Here is a 23,515-nt window from a genome sequence, read left to right on the forward strand (position 1 = left end):
CTCTGAGGCCCGATAGTCCGATCGATGCCTCCTTGTTTCTGGTTCTGTTCTTGTTCATCAGTCTATGTTGTTCATCATTTCCCCTAGATGAGCGAAATCATGTGTCACTATAGATATACTTATAAGAATTGAATGTGCGACGAGCAATAATAGTTATGCTGACAGGCAAATGAATCAGTCTGTAGTGAGTTTCTTTCTGGACCAACAGTTCTTTTGAGACCCAATATCAATGTCCACCGGTTCCCTATGAGTACATGTCGGCACTGACCCCTCAGCTCTGGATGGTGGACAAATGGTGGTAATGCAGGTCCGACTCCCTCTGGTTTGGTCTCGGCTGGACCTAGGGGCACTGCTTCACCCGGATCCAGGGGCCCGCGGCCTCGCCCGGACCCGGGGCCCAGGGCTCACCCGGCTCCAGGGGCCCGCGGCCTCGCCCGGACCCGGGGCCCAGGGCTCACCCGGCTCCAGGGGCCCGCGGCCTCGCCCGGACCCGGGGCCCAGGGCTCACCCGGCTCCAGGGGCCCGCGGCCTCGCCCGGACCCGGGGCCCAGGGCTCACCCGGCTCCAGGGGCCCGCGGCCTCGCCCGGACCCGGGGCCCAGGGCTCACCCGGCTCCAGGGGCCCGCGGCCTCGCCCGGACCCGGGGCCCAGGGCTCACCCGGCTCCAGGGGCCCGCGGCCTCGCCCCGACCCGGGGCCCAGGGCTCACCCGGCTCCAGGGGCCCGCGGCCTCGCCCCGACCCGGGGCCCAGGGCTCACCCGGCTCCAGGGGCCCGCGGCCTCGCCCGGACCCGGGGCCCAGGGCTCACCCGGCTCCAGGGGCCCGCGGCCTCGCCCGGACCCGGGGCCCAGGGCTCACCCGGCTCCAGGGGCCCGCGGCCTCGCCCGGACCCGGGGCCCAGGGCTCACCCGGCTCCAGGGGCCCGCGGCCTCGCCCGGACCCGGGGCCCAGGGCTCACCCGGCTCCAGGGGCCCGCGGCCTCGCCCGGACCTAGGGGCCCAGGGCTCACCCGGCTCCAGGGGCCCGCGGCCTCGCCCGGACCTAGGGGCCCAGGGCTCACCCGGCTCCAGGGGCCCGCGGCCTCGCCCGGACCCGGGGCCCAGGGCTCACCCGGCTCCAGGGGCCCGCGGCCTCGCCCGGACCTAGGGGCCCAGGGCTCACCCGGCTCCAGGGGCCCGCGGCCTCGCCCGGACCCGGGGCCCAGGGCTCACCCGGCTCCAGGGGCCCGCGGCCTCGCCCGGACCTAGGGGCCCAGGGCTCACCCGGCTCCAGGGGCCCGCGGCCTCGCCCGGACCCGGGGCCCAGGGCTCACCCGGCTCCAGGGGCCCGCGGCCTCGCCCGGACCCGGGGCCCAGGGCTCACCCGGCTCCAGGGGCCCGCGGCCTCGCCCGGACCCGGGGCCCAGGGCTCACCCGGCTCCAGGGGCCCGCGGCCTCGCCCGGACCCGGGGCCCAGGGCTCACCCGGCTCCAGGGGCCCGCGGCCTCGCCCGGACCCGGGGCCCAGGGCTCACCCGGCTCCAGGGGCCCGCGGCCTCGCCCGGACCCAGGATTCAGCCTCACCCGGACCCAGGGGCGCATGGCCTCGCCCGGACCCAGGGGCACGTGGCCTCACCCGGACCCGGGGCCCAGCCTCACCCTGACCCAGTTCCCAGCCTCACCCATACCCAGGGGCACGCGGCTTCACCCGGATCCGGGACCCAGCGGGGTTTCGTCTTCTTGATCCCAATTCCTGTTGGTCAATTCCCTCTCAGCAATTCCTTCGGCCATTTTCTCAGAGTTCCAGGGCAGCCACCGCAGAACTCGTTGGGCGGCGGGCTCGGCGAAGCTCCGGTGTGCCCGGTGCGCGGCGGCGGGCTGGTCCGGGGTGGCTGCGTCGGCCCTTGGGTCTGCAGCGGTGGCCGGTCGCCGAGCGTGCACACCTGGCCGCTTCCGGGGTGTTGAGATTCTTGAAGGACTCGGAGGTCAGCAAGCGCGTAGTCTCCCGCCCCATGTCTCCCAGGGGCTCGTCTGTCCGTGCTCGGCAGCGAGTGAAGCCTTCCCCTCAGCCGGAGACCGCTGGGGGAACTGCACCGAGCACGTTCCAGGCCGCCATTGTGTCGCCTGAGCCGTAGTTTTTAAAGTGTGGTCTTTGGGTCACCGGCATCAGCTTCATCCCGCGTACCCCTCTCTTTTATTCTAGTTGTATAGCATCCGCTCAGTTAGCCCTCCGGTGGTTCTGGATGGTGTCTGCTCTGCTCTCCCGTTGTAGTCTCATAACCGTTGTGGTAGGCAGCAATCAGGCTTCTGCCCTATGCCTCCATCTTGGTCCTTGTTTGTATAGTTAAGTCTTGATTGTTGTTGGTGTCACTGGGAGGAATTGTCCTCCAGGCCTATTGGCCGTGCGGACCCTCTGTGTCTATGTAAGGAAGAGTTGCTGTGCGGAAGACACGCCTATGTGCCGGGTCTTGGTGCATCAAGGCTTCGGCGCTCACTGCGTCTGCCTCTTGAATGTGTCCCTTATGGGAGTGGTCGAAGTCTGGTGTCATCTCACACCGATCACTAGATGCCCTCATTTCTGGGTAGTGTAGGTCAGCTATTGCCTGTGGCCCCTCAGCAGGAATTACAGCATCCTTTATATTCGTGACCTGTTTCGGTGCCTTCCCCTTTTGGCTGCCTCCCTATCGCTCAGCTTCCCCAATGTCCCTAGGTGGTTGCTCTTGATATCCCCCTTTGTGGGCTGAGTGCAAAGTCTTGGTGTTGTTAAGCCTTGATTGCTGTTGGTACACTGGGAGGATGTGACCTCCGGCCCAATTGGCTGTGAGGATCAGCTGTGTCTATGCCGGGAGACAGCCCCATTCAACTAGACTTGCAAAATTGTAAAAGCCTCTGTGTTCAGCTTGGATGGGGCGGAGTTACAGGGCGGAGCCTACCGCCTTGGCTTCCTGTCAGCCCCGCCCTATGAGGTTCCTGTGTCCCTCCGTACTCCCAGCAAACACCTCTGAGAGAAAAGTGCCCTGGAGTTTCGCGCGCTGCCAAACAGTCTAGTCTCTCCCCCAATGAATCTGGATTCCCAGATTCTCTCCCGGAGCTGGGTTTCCGTGTAGTCAGAATTGGGGCTCACCTCAGTCTGGCGCTTTTGTCTCCTTCCCTCCAGGGCGACTCAGCGGCACAGTCAACAGCCCATCCTCCGCGCACAATCCCCTGCGCGCCTCCGGTGCTCTGCTCTTCGCCGCCTCTCTGCATCTCTGCCCCACAGCCCAGTTTTCCCCAGTATGAGCCTGGCTTCCCCGGGTCTTTCCCGGAACTGGGGTTCAGTGCAGTTGGAACTAGGGATTCAGCACAGTCCGGAGCTTTTGTCTCCTTCCCGCTAGGGCAATCCAGCGGCACAGGCAACAGACCCTCCTCTGCGCGCATTCCCGTGCGCGGCTCCGGCGCAGCTCCTCTGTGTCTCCGTCCCACAGCTCAGACTCCCCCAGCATGAGCCCAGCTTCCCAGGGTTTCGCCGGGAAATGGGGTTCAGTGCAGTCGGAGCTGGGGTTCAGCACAATCTGGCGCTTTTATCTCCTTCCCGCCAGAGAACGCCAGCCAGGCCGTCAGCCGCCCCTTCCTCTCCGGCTCCGTCTTCCCCGCACGCTCGCGGGCTCGTGTCTCCGCCTGTGTCTCCATACCTCAAGCTTTTACGGCTTCTCTGATTTTCCTTGTGGTTTTCTTTTTCCTTTTAATTGTGGGCATTTCAGTCAGCCAGCTTTCCTGTGGTTCTGGATGATGTCCGTTTTGACTTTTAGTTGTGTTTTTGATATTGTTGTGCCCGGCTGTAGGTTAGGTGTTTAACCTATGCCGCCATCTTGGTTTCTCTGGTTAACTGGCCATCTTCACACGATCTTGCTAGCACCTCTCTCCAACCACTTCCCCTCCCCACCCCCTTCAACTTTCCTTTTTCTTCTTCCCAAATCTCCTCCCACCTCTTAGTTTTTAGGCTCCTCTCTACAGCCATCTCTGGAGTCTTTTCACTTTTGCACAGAGAATCTCCACCTCCAGATTTAAACCAATCAGCAGAACAAAGGCAGGCTCTGGAGCAGGACCTTCCCTTTTTAGAAGGCAGTTATACAGCTGTAAGTAGCAGTTTCCTCCCCCTCACTCCCTTCCTGCCCCATTTCATTACTTCCATTCACTGAGTATATATTGGGCGTCTGCCAGGTCTGAGTGCTAAGATCTTGTTCAATGTGAATTCTCATTATTAGTGTCAGCTTGTCTTAAAGGTGCATCTTGTAGCAGAGGCGGTGTATTAAAAGTTCTAGATGAGCAATATTTAATATGCTCAGGAGGATTAGAATCTGTATCTCTGTGTATTTAAAGAATTATGGAAAAGATTAGGCTACGTAATTAAATGTGTTTATTTATTTTAAAGAGGTTTTTAACTATTATTTCCTTTTCTAATAGTGAATAATCTACAGTATAGTTTGAAGTTAGTATTTAGCCTTTTACAACCATATTTCTTCAGTAGCAGGAATTAGAATAAAAAATATGTGTGCATTTCTCAATGTACATAAACACAATTCAGAAAAACAACCTCTTTTGTAAATAATATCACCCTTACTCAGATGACCCTAATTAGAGGAATATCTTTTTTAATTATATACCTTTAACAGAAAGCATTAACTGCAGATCTGATTTCACTCACTTGGTAAGAATTTATTGTTGCTTATTTTGTACTAAGCACTGGTCCAGGCCCTGGGGGTACAGTGGGGGGCAAAACAAAGCAAAGTGCCTTACACTGGGGCTTACATCCTAGTGGGGAGACAGACACTCAGCCATGGACACAGAAAACACTGCAAAGAAGTGGTAAGTGCTAAGCGGAGTAGGTGGAGGGAGGGTGGTCGGAAGGGAAGGCCTTGCTGACCCAGATGGAGTGAGGAGTGAGCCATACAGGAACCTGGGGAAGCGTTCTTGGCAACAGAGAGCAGACAGTGGCTCTGAGCTGGACTGTGCTTGGAATATTTACAGATAAACTTTAGTATGACACTAAACCTATCCTTGTTCACACTACTATTTTTCAGGTATCCGAGATGTTTCTAAGTGGAGTGAGAAAACAAAAAAGCCTCTAGAAACCCTATATGGGTATGACTACTTTGCAAAAACCTGTGAAAAGTGGGTGGATGGCATAAAACAGTTTAAACATCTTCCGGATGGTAGGTTACATGAACTATTTAATGGTTTCTTTGCTGATTATAGAGTTGGCCTGAGTTCCTCCCTGATGTTCCAGAACCCCTCAAGGATGAATGCATTCGCCCATGACCCTCACACATTGACATAGGAACAAAGGGTACTAGTGACTATGTACATGCAATTTCTTGGGTATTAAATCCACTTCAACTAGACAGTGTTTATATAAAGGTCTTTTGTAGCAGACTGTTTTTTCTTCCTCAAAATAATTATCCAGAAGCCTCCAAGAGTCTTTATTTCCTAACTTCAGAATGAGGAATTGGAAAACAAACAAGCTGCAGTATATGCCACTTTTTTTCTCTTTGCCCATTTAGATGAGTTACCCCAGGACAATGAAGGAGGGACTTTCTGTCCTGACCTTCTGCCTCTGCAGAATTAGCATGAGGAAGAGTGTTCAGTTCTTCTCCCATCTTCAGAACTAAGTTATATGACTTTAGCCCTAATCAATCTCTTCCTGTCTTTATCTGAAAATTAATGATTTCCAATTACAGTAAGAATTGACACCTTTAAGAGACATTCTTAATTAAAGTGTTTTGTATAGATATTTACCTTTTTAATCTCTTGTGTGTTTTTTTATTAATTGCTGAAAAAATAGAGAATAGCTAAGATCTAATCTTGGAGAACATTCAGTACAAAATCATTGTGATTGAAGGGCCAATTTGATCTCTTAAGTAATAATTTCCAGAATGAGTCATCTGTCTAAACTTTCACAATGGAAAGGACATTTGGAAGTGTAACTTTCTTGGCTTAAGTTCAAAACAGCCAGTATCTCCTGTTTGAAAGCAGTATCCACTCATAGAAGCAGGTCCTTGAAATCCATTTCCCCCAGCTCTGACAGCAAACACAAAAACGCTGTACAACAATGTCTGAGACAGTTCTCCACTAAAGAAGGCGACTTTGTGACATGCAGACCTCTATACTTTCGTGAAGAGAGTAGTGAACAGGTAGGATTTCTCAAAGGTAGAAGCAGAATTAAAAGAGCAGTTCAAAAATATGTCCTGTATATGTTAAAATTAAGGACTGCTGCTCTGCAAAAGGTACTGTCAGAAAAATGGAAGGACAGGCCACAGACTGGGAGGAAATATGTGCAAAAGACCCATGTGCAAAAGAACTACCCAAAATATACAAAGAACTCTTAAAAGTGAACAATAAGAAAACAATCCAATTAAAAACTGGGCCAAACAACAATGTGATCCCCTATTCACCTATTAGAACGGTCACCAGAGGGATTCTGAGACAGTGCAAATGCTCTGTGTGCTACCATACTGGACATGTCCTTATACATTTGTCCACACCCATAGTTTGTCCAACACCAAGCATGAGCCCTAAGGAAAACTGTGGACTTTGGGCGAAAATGGTATGTCAGTGGAGGCTCATTCACTGTAAAAATATATCGCTCAAGGATGTTGGTATGGGGGAGGCCATGTGTGAAGGCAGGGGTGTTGTGGGGAAATCTCTGTCCCTTTCCCTCAGTTTTTCTGTAAACCTAAAACTCTAAAAAGTAAAATCTATCTTTAAAAAAGAAAAAGGGAGTGAAAAAATGTCATAATATGGAGGATCTAGCAGTGTATCAATCATCTTATGGCAAGATTGTTAATAAACTACTCATCCCCCTTCTGTACTAATTTGGCAAGAGCCCTTTTTCATGGTTGTACACTCAAGTTTATGGACGCTCAGACTAGCATAGGGATTAATTGCACAGATTTGGAGTTAGACAGGCCTGAGTGTGAATTCTGGTTTTGCCGCTTGGCTTGCTGTTAGAATGGATGCCGGCAGATCATTTTGCTTCTCTAAGCTGCAGCTTCCTGTCTGAGAACTGGAGATACTAGTAACTACCTCATGCAGTTGTTTTGAGGACTGAATGAGTTATATATGTTCAGCTTTGGTCACTCCCAAGTACAGAGGAAGTGCTTAATAAAAGTACTTGATTTATAATCGTACATACTAAATGAGTTAAAAGGTAACTACCATGTGTTTTGTGGGTATTAAGTAATTTGAACAGTTCCTAACAGACAATGAGCACTCAGTAATAGCACTTTAATTATCTGAGTATACAGTTGGCAGGTGCGTGTCATCCCAGGGACAGGCGAGGGAAGTGTCAGTGACCTGGGGAAGTATTTCCCTGGTCCACCCGACTGAGAGGAGGGGAGAGGCAGGTGCCCAGACAGCACCCCAGGCTGGCCCCTAGCTTCTCGGAGCCACAGAGCTTTCTGCTGGGCACATGCAGAGGAAGGGAAGAGGGAGGTGCTGGCTTTGTGGAGCAACTGCTGGTGCCAGAAACCTGAGCTCTGGCTTCTCTGCCTGGCCCCTTGGCCACCAGGGAACTGGGGTTAATCCCTGTTTGATCAGAGGAGAAGGCTGAAGCTCAAAGTGGTTGAAGAGCCACTGAGACTGAATGGTGGGAGGGTGCGGGGGGCGGGGGGAGCGGGTAGACAGGGGCAGGAGCCCAGGCTGTGCCATATTTGCCTCAGAAATGTTGTTAAAAGTGGGAGTGAGGAGTTTATCATCTCTCAAAAGTCTGTCAGAATGTCAAAGGCAGGGGGGATGAGAGAAGCTGTGTACATTGTAAGTTCACTGTGAAGTGTATGGGCTTTGAGGGCTAACTGGGACCCCAAGGACCACCTAAGCCCTTGTTGCACAGCAGATGCTTTTCAGACGCCAAGCACCTACCATGGCTTTGCACACTGGGAACTGCCTCTATGTAATATAAAGAGTTGTGAGCGTTTGTTTGTTTTTCTTAATGTTTTACACGGATGATGCATTTAAACCAGGCAAAACTGTTCACTACTAGAGCTTTAAAAGAAAAGGAGACAAAAGCAAAACAAAAAAACCACCCAGCAGAGAAACAGAAAAGGAAACCCTAAGAACGTTAGAGCTGGAAGGCACCTCAGACCACTTCTACTTTAAACCACTGATTTTACAGACGGAACCCTGGGTCCTAGGAGAGGCATGACTTGCCCAGCTCTCGCTTCGCCTGCGCTTGTGGAGTGGGCGCATTAAAGCCGACTCTCATGCATTTGTGTTTCAGGTAATATCTGTCGGCACTTGCTGCCCCTGGTTCAGTGCCCCACCTTAATCGTGCATGGTGAGAAGGACCCTCTAGTCCCGCGTTTTCACGCTGACTTCATCCACCAGCACGTGAGAGGGTCACGGTAAGTCCAATCTCCGCGTTAGCATCCGGTGCCTCAGGGCTTCGGAGGAAATGGCAGAGCTGCAGTAAGGAAGCGACAGGAAGGCTCCCCACCCCCGTGTTACCAATGTCCATAAACAGTACCACTGGCGACAGGGCACCCGGGACACGGGGAGCAGGAGTGGAGTCCTGGTTTGTGGGCAACCAGTAATCACCAGGAAGGGAATCTCAGGTACAAGTCTTGTTACTATGAAGGCAACTGTGCTGACGCATCCCAAGTTCTGTACCACTGGTGACGGTTTAGGTTTAGAGCAATCGTTGTGAACTAAAGCAATTTTATGCAACTGGGGAATTTTCAAGCTAGTTTATCATTATCATTACCCAATAAAGAAAATCAGTAAAATCAGAAGGAAATAAATCGCCTTTTGCTTGCCACCCAATTCTTTCACATTAGCATTTTTGTGTTTCTCCTTTTTTTCGCATAGAAATAATCATATTCTATATTCAACTCTGCTGCTGCTTTTTTTTCCACTTAAAATTATGTTGTAATCTTTTTATGTCATTTCAGCCTTAAATATGTACATACCAGACATAAACCTGTTATTCAGAATTATAAATACCAACATATGCCCAACCATGCTGGTGGCGTGCTTGGTTAGACAGCAGGTAGATGTTGCTTGTCCTTTGCATTCTGGTTTCTGCCAGCCGGCTTTGGGCTTCAGGAACATTGTAAGCTATGTCAGCAAAAATTATGTTCTTCAGTTCCCTACATTTTTGTATAGAGTGAATAGAAATTTATATTTTATTTTATTTTATTTTATTTTAGTATTATTATTTTTTACCTGGAGACCGTTATGCTAACTGAAATAAGCCAGTCAGAGAAAGACAAGTATCATATGATTTCACTTATATGTGGAATTTAATGAACAAACTGAATTATCAAGCAAAATAGAGACAGACTCATAAATAGAGAGTAGGCATATAGCTCTGGTAGAGAGTAGATGAGGAGGGAGGATTGAGAAAAGAGAGAGAGTGGGGGGGGGGGGAAAGAACTCATGGACATGGATGACAGTGTGGTGATTATGGGACGTGGTGGGTTGGGGAGGAGAAGGGGGTAGGTGAGGGCATAGAGGGGATAAATGGTGATGGAAAAATTAAATTAAATTAAATTAAAGAAAAATGTATTGAATTTGAAAAAATATATAAATTTATATTTTAAATACTTTGGCTGGCACAGGAGCCAGCTTTTGCCAGCCAAAATCTACAGCCCACTCTGTCAAGATGAAAGTTCAAAGTGGAATAAACTCAGTATTTCCCTTACATGCAATGGATGCATGTCCTGAAGGAGAAAATGAGGTGTGACTAGAAGATAGTTACCTAACTTTTTTTTTTAAAGCAAACATACTGGAAAATAAACATCCCATGAGCCTCCGCCACTTCACAGACTATATGTAAACTTCAACAGTACTGTCATTACGCAGGGCACCTTTGGGACTCTGGAATTTTTTGAAACTGGCTTTTATTAGCAGCCTAAGAAAATCCTTCCTTGCTCATTCGCTCTCTCCTTTCATCCTTTTCTTCCTCCCCACTTTGTTCCTTCCTCTCATCCTCCCTCTCTCCTTTCCCTTCATGAGCCGACTTCTGATGCCCACTGTGGGCCAGCGCTGCCTGGGAGCTCCCACAGTTCAGGAGGGAAAGTGACTCAGAAACCATCCCACTGCTTCCTAATCACACTATCCCATGCTGTATTTTCACAAACAAATTTCTCAGAGAACGTTTTTTGTTTTTGTTTTTGTGGGGTTTTTTTTTTTTTGAATCATATATGAGTGTTTATTCCAATACTGTCAGCAGTATGGGAGAGCAGCAGGTCATTCACAAAAATCTGCTCTGCAGCCCCCCATAAGCCAGCTGCTTATATAGGGTAGGACAAGGATCACATGGGGAAGTAGGGGTTACAGCCAAGGGGAAGTAGGAAGCTGGGGTGGGACTCCATTGTTTGGGCAAAAAAGGTTGTTAATCTTTCCATGATAATAGGCAGGTGTTTTTTTTCTTTATTGATTAAGGTATTACATATGTGTCCTTATCGCCCCATTGCCCTTCCCACCTCCCACTCATGCCTCACCCCCCTGTTGTCTGTGTCCATTGGTTAGGCTTGTACGCATGCATACAAGTCCTTTGGTTGGTTCTTGAATGAGAATGGTTGCAAGGTTGAATCCCAGGTCCAAGGTTGACTCCCAGGTCCCAGGGGCATACAAAGTCCAGCCAGGTCGGAATGTCCTTTCTTTAACCAACACAAGGCAATCATGGTTAACAGAGCATGATTAATATTTCCCATAACCATAGCTAGTCCCCAATATTCTATTTTTGCCCCTAACTTTTCCCACTGCTATTTCTATCATATCATACCTATTAGATTAATTTTAGATGAAAAGGCTCATCCTGCTGGACTGCATCTGCTTCTGCCTTGAAAGCAGTTCCCAAGAGAACTTTTAAATGTGGGGGCATGCTTCTTATTCTACAATAAATAATTACCATGAGCTTGTATAATGTCTATAGTTATATAGCATTTTATATTTTAAAAGGCATTTTATATACAAAAATCTAATTATATTTTACAACTAACTTATGGAAAAGAAATATCGTCCCCATTTTGCACATAAGAATATCAAGGCTGAGATGCTAAGTAATCATCCAAGGTTGCATAGCCAATTAAAGACAAATTCTAGATGGTTTTTCTCCTAATATAGTGCTTTTCCCCCACAGCACAGCTGCCTCTCATAAACATACTCTTATTTTAATATGATGGTAAGATGCCTGGATTATATACTTGCTGCTCTGGTTAATTGTTTTCTACCTTCAGAAATGACAGGGTTTTGTATGCTGACTCTCATAGTAAATGCATGTGTTCCCTTGGACAGCCAGGTTCAATAAGGTCAGTCTGCAAGGAAGTTTAATGTAGGAATTCTTTTCCAGATCTGTGTCCTAACAGGATACATCAGTATGAGAGAAAAATATCCCCTTACTGTTCTGGTGTTAATTGTTTCATCAGACTATTTTATGGAAGATCACTTTTCTTAGAGCAACATTCTTTGGAACAAATCCATTGAAGGTAAAGTGCTATTAGCGGTGATTATCTAAAACTAGCTTGCAGTTTACACCTACTCCCTTCCTCTGCTGAAACAGCTCTTGATGTTGGACATGAATTTACCTAGGATGGATGCGGTTTATTTTGAACCCCATAAAAGGAAGGTGGATTCCTTGAGCACCAAAGTCATACTGTGGTTCTGTATACCATGCCACTTGACAACAGGTGTAGCAACTCAGAGTGTAGCAAACTCCAGGGAACCTGGTATTTTATTACCTTGTCAGGTACTTTTATAACTCAACTTAAAGATACAGTCTGTCCCTTCAAAGATGTTACCAACAAATAAATATCAAATATGAAACCAATGCCTTTCTCTCCTCAGAAAGAGGTTAATGAAGGGTGGGGTTGTTCAGCAGGCCTGCGTCTTGCTCAGGTTAATGTCTCTCTCTTTGCTCTCTTTGTGGGAGAAGAGTGATAGAATCTCTTGGAAGCAAAGAGGCTTTAGCGATCATTCAAGTTCACCAGTTTTAAAATTTGTTTTTAGGCAGTTGAACCCTTTCTCCCAACAAATCTTATGCATAAGTTCAGGATATAAACATAAAGTAGGAACTGGTCTGATCACAATGGTGGTGGGGAGCAGACCTGCCCCTTTGGTCCCTGTCCTGCCCCGGTCCCTGTGTATCTCTGCTTGTCCGGCCCTCCCTCCGAGACAGGAAAGCACTGACAATGCTCACCACCCGTCTAGCTAGTCAGCCTCTGCTTGGGCGTCTCCTGTTCCCAGACAGGCATCACCCATGAGGCCAGCCCCAGCTCGTTTTCAAAGAATTTGCATTGAGGAGAGGCTGGCATCAGACTCTTTGGAGCTGGGGTGATGGGCCCCAGGAGGCAGTGGGGCTCAGACCTCTCAGAAGAGCTGATGACTCCACAGCTTGCTGAACTGTGTGTCTGCTCATTATGTGTATTAGTCTGCCAGGGCTGCTACAACAAATGCCAGAGCCTGGGTGGGAGGCTTAGATACTAGAAGTTTATTTCCTCACAGTTCTGGAGGCTGGAAGTCTGAGATCAAAGTGTCAGTAGGGTTGGTTTTGAGGTCTCTCTCCGTGGCTTGTAGATGGCCGTCTTCTCCCTGTGTCCTCACATGGTCTTCCCTCTGTGCCTGTTTGTGTCCTGATCTCCTTTTCTTATAAGGACACCAGCCATATTAGTGTGGGCCCTAATGACCTCATTTTAACTTAATTACCTCTTTACAGACGTATATCCAAATAAGGTCACACTGTGCTGGGGGTTAGGACTTCAACATACAATTTTTGGGAGGATGCAATTCAGTCCATAATTGTCTGTTTCTGAGGAGATGCTCAGATCTCAGGAGTTGGAGGCCAGCAGAGGTCAGGATCTGAGACCTGGATTTGAGACCCAGTTGCAAGTGACCAGCACTTTGCCTGGTCCTGCTCTAGCTCTCGCCCCTTCACAGCCTGGCCAAGTGTACTCATCCTTCAGTCTTCTCCTCCTCTTCCTCCTCCATCTCCAATTACTCATCTGCCTGAGGCCACACAGCTTCTTATTCATACCTTTATGCAGCGGTGAACATGTGAATTTCGTTTTCCGCCTGTTGAGCATGTCAACACCTATCCGAGGATGCAGTCTAGTACATTTTGAAAGAAAGAGAAAGTGGGAGCAGCAGAGGCACATAGGGCCAAGCCTCTGTGGATGGCCATTGGTCACCAACTGGTGACTCAGGGCCAAAAAGCATGGTACAGAGTCCAACTTCGTGTTCTGGGCTGAGGCCAGAGCAGATGGGAAAGAATGAGGAGGAACATCCACGTGCGCAGAGTGGCGCCTGGGGCCAGTGTCGGCCAAAGGGGAGCAGTGGGGAACGGAGTCCTGCCAGGAGAGCAGACTGGGTATTTGGGATCCAGAGAAACACTCATAGCAGTGTTGGTGAGGAGCAGGAATTGGGGGAGGGAGGGAGTGTTGGCTCAGTCACTTAGGCAGTGTACATGGATTTCTGTGCCTGTTTTCCTTGTGAGTAAATCGAGGATGATATCATTCAAAATATTTTTTGAGGAATGAGTGAATATTTTACAACACACAGTAGCTGCCATTTTTGTGGGTGGGAGGCTGGTGTAGGTGCAGGTGACCAGGGGCTCCTGGAGACAACAGGAAATCGCTCCATAGCAGGTGAGAGGCAGGTTGTCCTCCGTCCCATGTTCAGCACCATTATTAGTCTGGGTGTGTGGGTGTGTTAGGTGGCTCACACAGCGGAGAGGCCAAGAAGCCCAAGGTCATCTGTCAGCAAGCTGGAACGAGTTAGGAAGGTGGGGACCCGGGAGAGAAAAGGCGTGGTTCAGTCTGACTCTGAAGGCCTGAGAAGCGGAAGAGCTGGTGCTTCAGTCTGACTCTGAAGGTGTGAACAGCCAATAGCCCAGTTCAAAGGCAGTTGGTCAGAACCCTACTTTGGTTTTCCATTAAAACAAAAATACAGACTTGCTGGAAACTCTATGGGTTCATAAATAATTTAGAATTTCATTATATCAACGTGGAAAAGAATGCTACAGCACATTATTTACAGTCTTGTTCATATCTGTAGCTCTCAGAGCTGAATTTGAAAGCTGTAGAAGGTTGGACTGAGGAAAGGATGGTAGATGGCAGCATCATTTCTCCTTTGCTACCTGGCTATAAAGAGTGAGATCCTAGAAGGACTGTATCAGGCAGAAGTAAACTGACCACTGGGTTTATACTATGAAGTTAAACATTTTAATTTCTCAAAAGATCTAGAATCACATCTTTTTCTAAAAGTGCCAAATGCAATGAGGAACCTGCCCCAGCAAATAGGAACTCCTGGGCACCGTCTCAGAGGTCCTACAACTCCAGCTGAACCATGTGTTAGGTGGTGTGGATTTCCTCCTGATTTTCCTGAGGGGCGTGGTCATTTGAAACACGCTCCGTGGAGCATGTGATTGGATCCTTTTGTTATTTGGGTGGGAACCTGCGCCGGCAGTGGAGTTGCTGCGTTGCCTGGACACCTCTAGCTACTGCCTGTCGTGGTGCTATTCCCAAAGAGGAGCATACAGAGGCCTCGGGTCCCGGGACTTTGTGTCAGACCTAAAGGAAGCATATTCAAGAACTTGAAATGACTCCCCGAAGGCCTCAAGGAGAAGAGCAATTTTCTTTACAGCATCATCTGTCCGTCCATCCGTCCATAATTCAGTGCAGTTCTGAATGTAGATGCCCCAGAACAGATCTCCCATAATCTTAATGAAGGAGACTTGTTTTTATTTCCCTGAGACCTAGAGCTTACTATAGGAAGAATGCAGACAGCAATGAGGTGGAAAAGAAGGGAGTCACTGCTGGTGTCTCTCCTGCCTCATTAGGGGTGCTGAGTGAATGAATCACAGAAATGGGGAAGAGCACAGGATAATCAGCATGGCTATCCACAAAGGTGGACTTGCAAGTTGGGAGGATTGGGGTCTCTGCTTCTGAATCCAACTCAACACACATTAGAGAGGATGCAGTTTAGCCTAGACATGTCCTTCATGACCTTTCCGCATTCTTAGCAGCTGGTTCCTTGTCTCCTGAAAACAGAGGTCTTGAGCATCCCTGCAAGCCCTTCCTTGTATGGGGCGACTGGGACCCTATCTTGGGGGTTGGTGCAGTTTGCCCTTCTTTACTGAACAGCATTAGAACTGAATTTGGAATGTTCTAGTTACTGTGAATGGCCTTAACTTTCCTAGGAGCCTCAGAAAGATGCCAACAATGTATCTCTCCTCCTTTCTAGTAAACGGCCTTAATCATCTTGGCACCCCCATCCCCATGTGGTGGAGCTGCAAGGGCAGCTGTTCCACAGGACCTTTCACAAGTTCTCCGTGTTCGCTGAGGTCCCGGGAGCTCTCAGACCCCACATGCTGACAGACCAGAGAATTAGGCAATTCAGAAACCAACGTTTTGTCCCCGTATAGTCCTATTAATGCCCAATTGTGTGCTTATATTCTAGAAGCTTTCATTTAAAACTTTTATTTCTGTGCTTTTATAGCCAATAAATAAAATGTAGAACTCAGAGAAGGCTTCCTTTATTAAAGAAACTGCCAGCCAGCCACATTTGACCACAGCCCTATTGAAGGGAAGGAGCCATACTAGGACAGGGAGGTTTGCCACAAAAGACAGGTAGTGACAACTGCAGAACATGGTTCCATGCAGGCTGCCCCCGCCCTCACAGCCTTAAGGAACACTCCTCACCCTCCGTCCAGTGGCTTGTGTTTAGGGTTACTCAGTTCTCCAAAAATGGCCACGCGATTTGGAACCTTGAACGACTCTGGTGGTGGCCGAATTGACTTGGGTTTTCCCACTATATAGATGCCCCAAGCAGCTCACCTCTTCCTATCCAGCGCATTCTGGACATTGAATTTTATCATCTTTCTAATCTTGTTAAAATCAACCATATTACTAGTAAAATTGTTTTTTTGTTTTTTTAAAATAACGAAAGCCTATGCCCCTCTCAGTCAGGTTCAGTTAAACCATCTGTTATGGAATACAATTCCAAATACAGCCTGTGCGCTCTGTTACTGAGAGTCAGCCTCAGGAGGCTTTCACTCTAAGTCTCCATTCAGGAAAGTGTGTACTGTGTACCTTACATCTTCTCCCCAGTAGTAGTCAGGAAAAGATGCGGCAGGCTTTACTATAGATTTTCAGGTCATGTTGGGGCGGGTAAAGGGTTTAAATGCTGTGCCATTAAACATAGGATTTTTATCTTTAGGTTGCATCTGATGCCAGAAGGCAAACACAACCTCCATTTACGTTTTGCAAATGAATTCAACAAGTTAGTAGAAGACTTTTTACAGTGAAAGTGTGCCGAGAACCTGTGAGCTGGGGCGGCCTCTGCCCCCACCCCAGGGCGCACCTCCCTGCACCTGCCCTCCGGTTTCCAGCTCCTCCCTCCACTACTCCTTAACATTAAGCTGTGAATTTCTGACATTGACAAAATAAATTCCTGTCATGATTTACTTTATTTGCAAATAAATCTTAGGTGAGCACTTGTAGTGCTCCTGACTGCTCTTTTAGGGCACCTTGAACTCATGCTGTACTTTTTATCTGAGAGGAACCAGGGGTCACTAGTCTTTTTTAGTTGTATTATCACTTTGTGTAAAGGAAGTACATAGAAGAAAGTCCTTGCCTAAGGTCCCGGATTCTACATTTCACAGGGTTGCTCTAACTCCCAACAAAGGGAAGAAAGTCTGCTTTATCCTCAAATCCCCGTTCACTCCCTTACCTTTGCTGGATTCCTTTACTTTAATACTTGGAACCAGTGAAGATGGAAAAATATTTCTTTTTATCTCTTTATTAAAAGAACTATTACTTAAAACATTTAATACAAATTCTATTTTGTTAAAATTGCTAAACCCAAAAACAGTCAAGAAGAATGTAGTGAAAAGAATAAAAATAAAAAAGCCACAAGATTTTGGACACATGCATTTTAATTAGTATAGTATATATCTTAATTTTTAGAGGAGTTCCACATTATTATATCAACAGTGTGAATTTCTGACAGGCAAAACTGAGCACCATAGATACAAACAGAAAGACCATGCTTCATTGAGGACAACAGAAATTCACTGAGGCGGCACGATGTCTATGACAAGTTCTTAAGCCTCTTCCTCGACCTCCTCCTCCTCGAACTCGCCCTGCTCGTCAGCCGTGGCGTCCTGGTACTGCTGGTACTCGGACACCAGGTCGTTCATGTTGCTCTCGGCCTCGGTGAACTCCATCTCGTCCATGCCCTCGCCCGTGTACCAGTGCAGGAAGGCCTTGCGCCGGAACATGGCCGTGAACTGCTCCGAGATGCGCTTGAACAGCTCCTGGATGGCCGTGCTGTTGCCGATGAAGGTGGCCGACATCTTCAGGCCCCGCGGCGGGATGTCGCACACGGCCGTCTTCACGTTGTTGGGGATCCACTCCACGAAGTAGCTGCTGTTCTTGTTCTGCACGTTGAGCATCTGCTCGTCCACCTCCTTCATGGACATGCGGCCGCGGAAGATAGCGGCCACCGTGAGGTAGCGGCCGTGGCGCGGGTCGCACGCGGCCATCATGTTCTTGGAGTCGAACATCTGCTGGGTGAGCTCGGGCACCGTGAGGGCGCGGTACTGCTGGCTGCCGCGGCTGGTGAGCGGCGCGAAGCCGGGCATGAAGAAGTGCAGGCGCGGGAAGGGCACCATGTTCACGGCCAGCTTGCGCAGGTCCGCGTTCAGCTGGCCGGGGAAGCGCAGGCAGGTGGTGACGCCGCTCATGGTGGCCGACACCAGGTGGTTGAGGTCCCCGTACGTGGGGGTGGTCAGTTTCAGGGTGCGGAAGCAGATGTCGTACAGCGCCTCGTTGTCGATGCAGTAGGTCTCGTCCGTGTTCTCCACCAGCTGGTGCACGGAGAGCGTGGCGTTGTAGGGCTCCACCACCGTGTCCGACACCTTGGGCGAGGGCATCACGCTGAAGGTGTTCATGATGCGGTCGGGGTACTCCTCCCGGATCTTGCTGATGAGCAGCGTGCCCATCCCGGACCCGGTGCCCCCGCCCAGCGAGTGGGTCAGCTGGAAGCCCTGCAGACAGTCACAGCTCTCTGACTCCTTCCTCACCACGTCCAGCACGGAGTCCACCAGCTCGGCGCCCTCCGTGTAGTGGCCCTTGGCCCAGTTGTTCCCGGCCCCGCTCTGGCCTGCCAGAGAGAAAGGAGACTATTAGGGAACCATAAGGAATTCAGAGCTCTGCCACTTTGACTCTGCACTAGGTGCCTTTTCTTACCTACTGAATATTTCTCTATACCAGTGACCTTGAAAAACACTGGAGGTCACAATAAAATGAGATTAGTTCAAATGAGGTTATTAGTTGGACAAAACTATTTCTAAAGGACAGAGAATTTAAGAATGATAACATTACATAAAACAAATTAAGGCACTGGCCGGGTGGCTCAGTTGGTTGGAACTTTGTCCCTTGCACCCTGTCAGTGCACACACCTAGGTTTTGGGTTCAATCCCTTGTTGGGGGCGCATATGGGAGGCAATGGGTTGGTGTTTCTCTCTCACATCAATGTTTCTCTCTCGAATCAATAAAAACATTATCCTTAGATGAGGATAAAAAAAAAAAAAAAGCTTAGCTAGACTAACGTGGTTCAGTGGTTGAGCATCAACCTATGAGCCAGAAGGCCATGGTTCAATTCCGGGTCAGGGCACATGCCCAGATTTAGGGCTCGATCCCTAGTGTGGGGCGTGTAAGAGGCAGCCAATCAATGATTCTGTCTCATCATTTATATTTCTCTCTCTCTCTCCCTCTCTTCTTCTCTGAGATAAATAAAAATATATTTAAAAACAAAATACTTAGAGCCCTGGGTATCTAACAGTGGACAATCAATTGTGGGGTGGGATGTGGCCCCCAGGGTGACTTTTCCTCTAGCATATCGGTGGTCATGGGGTTTGGACACCCTGACTTTTCCTCCCTGAAGATAGCATCTAGGCCTTAGTTGTATTTAAGCTCCAGGACCAGATAAGCAACCAATCCAGCCACAGCTGACCTCAGGACCAGCTGCACTGAATAATGACCCCCTGCCCTGGTGCCCACCAGTCAATCAGTGGAGACCACAACCCTGAAAGGACACACCTGGAAAGGTGCTGAATATCCTATTGAGATCTTCCCCTGGGACTTCTCCTAAAATCCTTTCCCTTAAAACCCTTAGGATGGAGGACCCAGTGTGCAGTCCCTCGAGGGAGTGCGTCCTGCCCTTTCTTTCCTTTTTCTTCCCCCTCCCGCCTCCAGGCACTTTACCATTAGCTTCCTCACTTCCAAGCTCTAAGGCTCTTCCTTTACCTGAATAACTTGTTTGCTAAGCCAATTCCTTCTGGGAATTACTTTTAATACCTCTGTAACTTACCTAATAAATGTTCTCTTACTCCCCCCACCCCCCGAAAAATAAAAACAACAACGCTTATATTAGGCCCCATTACCAAGCAAGAGCAAAGGCACAATGAGATCAGAGGACACGGGCTCCAAGCAGGTGCCTCACTCCTGTGCCTTTGCTTCTTGGAGTGGCCACCTACTGTGACGGGCCCTCTGAACTGACCAGTAGCCTAGTAACTCCCACTGGGAGCTTGTTCATCGCCCTTCATCCCTGACCCTTCACAGGCTGCTCTGTGGTTCGAGGACGACCTACCAGCCCCCGCAGGCTGCCAGTGCTCTTAGAGCCGTCTGGACAGTCACGGCCCGTGGACTGGGTGGAATGAGGCCATGACTCAGGGCCGTCTGTGGACACACAGTGTCCACCTTGGCACTCAACACGAAAAACTCTGGTTTCCACAGTGTTTAGGAAGAAGACTCAGTGAGCCAGTTCCCATTGATCACGACAACATACCAAACACGAAGTTGTCCGGCCTGAAGATCTGGCCGAATGGTCCAGACCTGACCGAGTCCATCGTGCCGGGCTCCAGGTCCACCAGGATGGCCCGAGGAACGTACTTGTTACCTGTGGGGGGAAGAGCTGCACTTAGACCTGTGATGGCAAAGGAATCAGACAAGCTGGTGCTCTCTGCGCCTCTCCCAGCAGAGTTCACCAGAGCTCATTCCCGCTTGTGACACAAAAGGACAAGAACAGGGGAGCGTTGCTGCTTCATAAAGGAGCTAATGAGCAAGCGTGGCCACGGCAAACATGCAGGAGTCTTAAGGAACTGTGGTGTATTTTTTAGCAGCTGACATTTTAAATGAATGCAAGAAGCATTTCTCTGTCATTTGTATGTTCCTAGTACATTGCATCTGCCCCGGTATGGAAAGCAAGGTAGAAAGAAAAGCAAAAAACATTCAAATAATCACCAGCAGCTTCATTGTAGTACACATTGATTCTCTCCAGCTGCAACTCGCTGTCTCCATGGTAACTGCCAGTGGGGTCGATCCCATGCTCATCACTGATGACCTCCCAAAACTGGAAATTTAAATTTTAAAAAATCACATGAAGGCCTGGCTTCCTAAACACCAGTAAGGACGGCCCTTTTCTTCTCTGGTGCCCTTGGGGCAGCGGCCATGGTGGTCGGATGGTCAAGGAGTCCCAGACACACCAGGTAGCTGTGCACCCCTGTCCCTCCAGCAGGGGCTGCTGAGGGGCTGGGGAACTGGCAGAGCCTGGGCCATGTGATGGCGACAGACTGGAGAGCTGGGAGGGGCCTGAGGAGGAGGGTGGGCACAGCAGGTCTCCTGGAGGAGCTGTGGGTGCTGGGGAGGCTGGCAGCCCCAGGCAGGGCTGAGGTCCCAGCGTCCAGGCTGATGTATGGGTCTTGGCAAGATCCAGACCCAATTGGATCCCACCCTGTGGCTGCGTTGGGAATCAATGTCTCCTGGCACAAGCCCCACCCAGCCCTCCAAGTGTGCAGTTTGATGCCCCTGGCATCCATACTGGCCTCTGGCCACTGAGCTCACGGGGGGGGGGGGGGGGGGGGGCCTGGGGGGGGGATGGGTGGAGTGGGGAAGGGAGGAGCCTGGAACCAGGACTGGGGCAGTGAGTGTAGCTGATCCCTGGTGAGGGCGCAGATTCCATTGTGAACTGGCAGCAGGAAGGGCGGCACCGTGGGTCGGGGAGCGGATGGCTGGCTGGGTCGGAGGCCCTTGGTGCTGAGTCTAGACTCCCTCAGCGGACCAGGGAGACCCGTGGGCGCGACGACCAGGCAAGACCAGCCGGCGCGCAGGGCCCTGGCACCGGGGAGGCTGGGTGGGAACATGGCGGTTCCGACAGAGACCTGTCCTCCCTCAGATGCCGCCCACACCCCCGCACCACGCCGCTCGGGCCTCGCCCACTGGGGGTAACTGCAGCCCCAATACCGTCACCTGCCGCCTGGAAGCCAGGAAGCCAGACTGGCATATATTACCATGCAGACGGTGCTCGGATTGGGGAAATGACCTAACGTTGCATCTCTGTATCCCAACAAGTAGTCTGCATAACATCTGTCACCTCAATGACACTGCAATTTTTTCATTCAAACTATAGGCAAAAATATCCCATTAAATTCCACACGAGGCCTCTGGATTGATTCGGCCGCAGCCTCTCTCCAAATTTCAGAGACTAATACACCCAGAGAAACGCCAACTACACGCAGCTTAAGGTCGGTTCCGAGGAAATTTCAAAGGCCTTGATTAAGGGCACTTACAGCTGCGTCACAGCAGGTGATGGGGCTTCCGGAGCCCGCGGGCGGCCGCCCTGAGAATGCGTCCCTGGTCCGGCGGGGACTCCGGAGACCCGCTGCCACCCCGGCCCGCACCCTGGGGACCCGCTGCCACCCCGGCCCGCACCCTGGGGACCCGCTGCCACCCCCGGGGTCCGCCGCCCCCCAGGCCCCCTCTTCGGGGACGCGCCCACCTTGGCGCCGATCTGGTTGCCGCACTGGCCCGCCTGGATGTGCACGATCTCGCGCATGGTGCCGGCTGCGGAGCGGGTGGAGGCGCTGGACCTCGGGACTGGGAGCGCGGCGAGACCGAGAACCGGAACCCTGAGACCTGCGGGTGCGCCCGGGCTCCACCTTTTATGCCGCCGGCCCCGCCCGGCCTGCGCTGACGTGATGGGGGCGGACGTGCGGAGGGCGGCGCGCCCGAGACTGCGGCACCGCGAGGGGGAGCCGGGGCGCGGTGCGCGGTGCCGGGGTGCGGCCGGTCGTCGCGCCCACCGGGTCCACGGAAGGAACCGAGACCTGGCACCCCAGGGCCTCCGACCCAGCCAGCCGCCCTCTCCCCGACCACGGTGCCGCCATACTCTGCACTGGGTTATTCAGGAAAGCCGAATCCCCACCCCAAGCCACCCCGTCCCTCTGGATCCCTGAGAGGCGCTGGAGACCTGGGTCCTGGGACCCGGAGGGGAGGCTGCCTCCAAACAGGGTCCTTGCCTCCCGGGCAGGGGAGGGCGAGAGACCCCCAGCACCCTTTGGGTTGGGGAGCCCAGAATTTTCAGCGCAGGGGCTCGCTGAGGTTCCCTGCGTCCTGAGCCTTGTTTTCTTTCTATTCCGGTGTGTGTTGGGGGTGGGGTTGGGGGGGGGGGAGGACGGGAGCGGTTCGCGGCGATTATGAACCCGGGGGGGGGGGGGGGGCCTGCAAGTGGGGAGGAGGGGGTGTTCTCCGGCGAGAACGACGGGCAGGCAGCTGGCTTCAAGGAAAACGAGGAGGGAGGGCGGGCGGCTCTCCCCTTCTGCGTGTAAGGAAAACGGTCGGTTTGGGAGGGGCTATGAAAAGGGACGCGGTGCTGGGTTTGTCTGCTTTAGGTCTTGGGTCCTTGTAAAGGCCACTCAGATGTGGGAAATGATGCGAGCGTGTGTGGCCGAGAGAGAGGGAAGGGGATGAATGTGAATAGAATAGCCACGCTTCAGCCAAAGTACGAGTGCCTTACATACACGGTGTCAGCTCATCCTCACAGCAACATCTTCCAGATCTGGGCAGCCCAGTCCCGGCGCCACCAGCCACGTGTGAATACAGAACACGTGAAACATGGGTAGTCTGAACTGGTATGGGCTTTCAGTGTAAAATACTCAGAGGATCCCATGGATTCCATACGTTAAAAGAATGTAAAACATCCCATTACTGATTTTGTGTATTAATTACATATCAACATATTTGGGATATATTTTGAAATTAATTTCACTTGTTTCTGTTAACTTTTTAAATAATTTCTAGACTAGCAGTGATTGCTAGAAAATTTTAAATGACCTATGTGGTTCACATTGTATTTCTATTCTGGAGCAAACAGTATTACTATCCCGATGCCATAGCCCAGGAAGGAGGCTGAAAGAGCTGAGTAGCCAGAAGCTAGTAAATGAAGGCACCTAGACTCCTTTTATAAAGAGAAGGCCCCCGGTGGGTGTTAAAGGTTTGGTTAGGGTGAGGTATGGCCCAACCTTAATTCTTCTCAAAGATGATCTTAACAGTGGGCCAGGTGAGCAGGGACCTGGGACTGCTTTTGTTTCTCAGCACATCCTCCTTTTCCTCTCTGGGGCCAGTTTCTCCAACTACAAAACGTTGATAATTACAGGAGCCCTGAAGCCAGCTTTGTGAGCAGGAAATGAGCAGCTCTGTATGAAAGCCGGTCGAGTTTCTGGAG

General features: G+C 50.6%; 2 protein-coding genes across 2 annotated transcripts in view; one reads left to right on the forward strand and one right to left on the reverse strand.

Annotated features, from left to right (window-relative positions):
• BPHL (biphenyl hydrolase like) overlaps nt 1–16,744 on the forward strand; it is a 42,893-nt gene extending 26,149 nt beyond the window's left edge. The window contains exons 5-7 of the mRNA XM_079776423.1: nt 5,038–5,169; nt 8,232–8,355; nt 16,169–16,744. Of these exons, the coding sequence (XP_079632549.1) occupies nt 5,038–5,169; nt 8,232–8,355; nt 16,169–16,256 (344 nt within the window). The 3' untranslated portion in view covers nt 16,257–16,744. The remainder of the gene's footprint in view (nt 1–5,037; nt 5,170–8,231; nt 8,356–16,168) is intronic.
• A 124-nt stretch (nt 16,745–16,868) lies between these two features.
• On the reverse strand, nt 16,869–21,937 carry LOC307102765 (tubulin beta-2B chain-like). The gene is made up of 4 exons (XM_079776422.1): nt 21,791–21,937; nt 20,257–20,365; nt 19,802–19,912; nt 16,869–18,115 (listed from the first exon to the last, which is right to left on the reverse strand). Exons 1-4 carry the CDS (start codon nt 21,845–21,847, stop codon nt 17,055–17,057), a joined length of 1,338 nt encoding a protein of 445 aa, XP_079632548.1. The 5' UTR covers nt 21,848–21,937; the 3' UTR covers nt 16,869–17,054.
• Nucleotides 21,938–23,515: the final 1,578 nt, after the last annotated feature.

Source organism: Cnephaeus nilssonii (assembly GCF_951640355.1).
Source record: "Cnephaeus nilssonii genome assembly, chromosome: 7".
Classification (NCBI taxonomy): Eukaryota; Metazoa; Chordata; class Mammalia; order Chiroptera; family Vespertilionidae; genus Cnephaeus; species Cnephaeus nilssonii.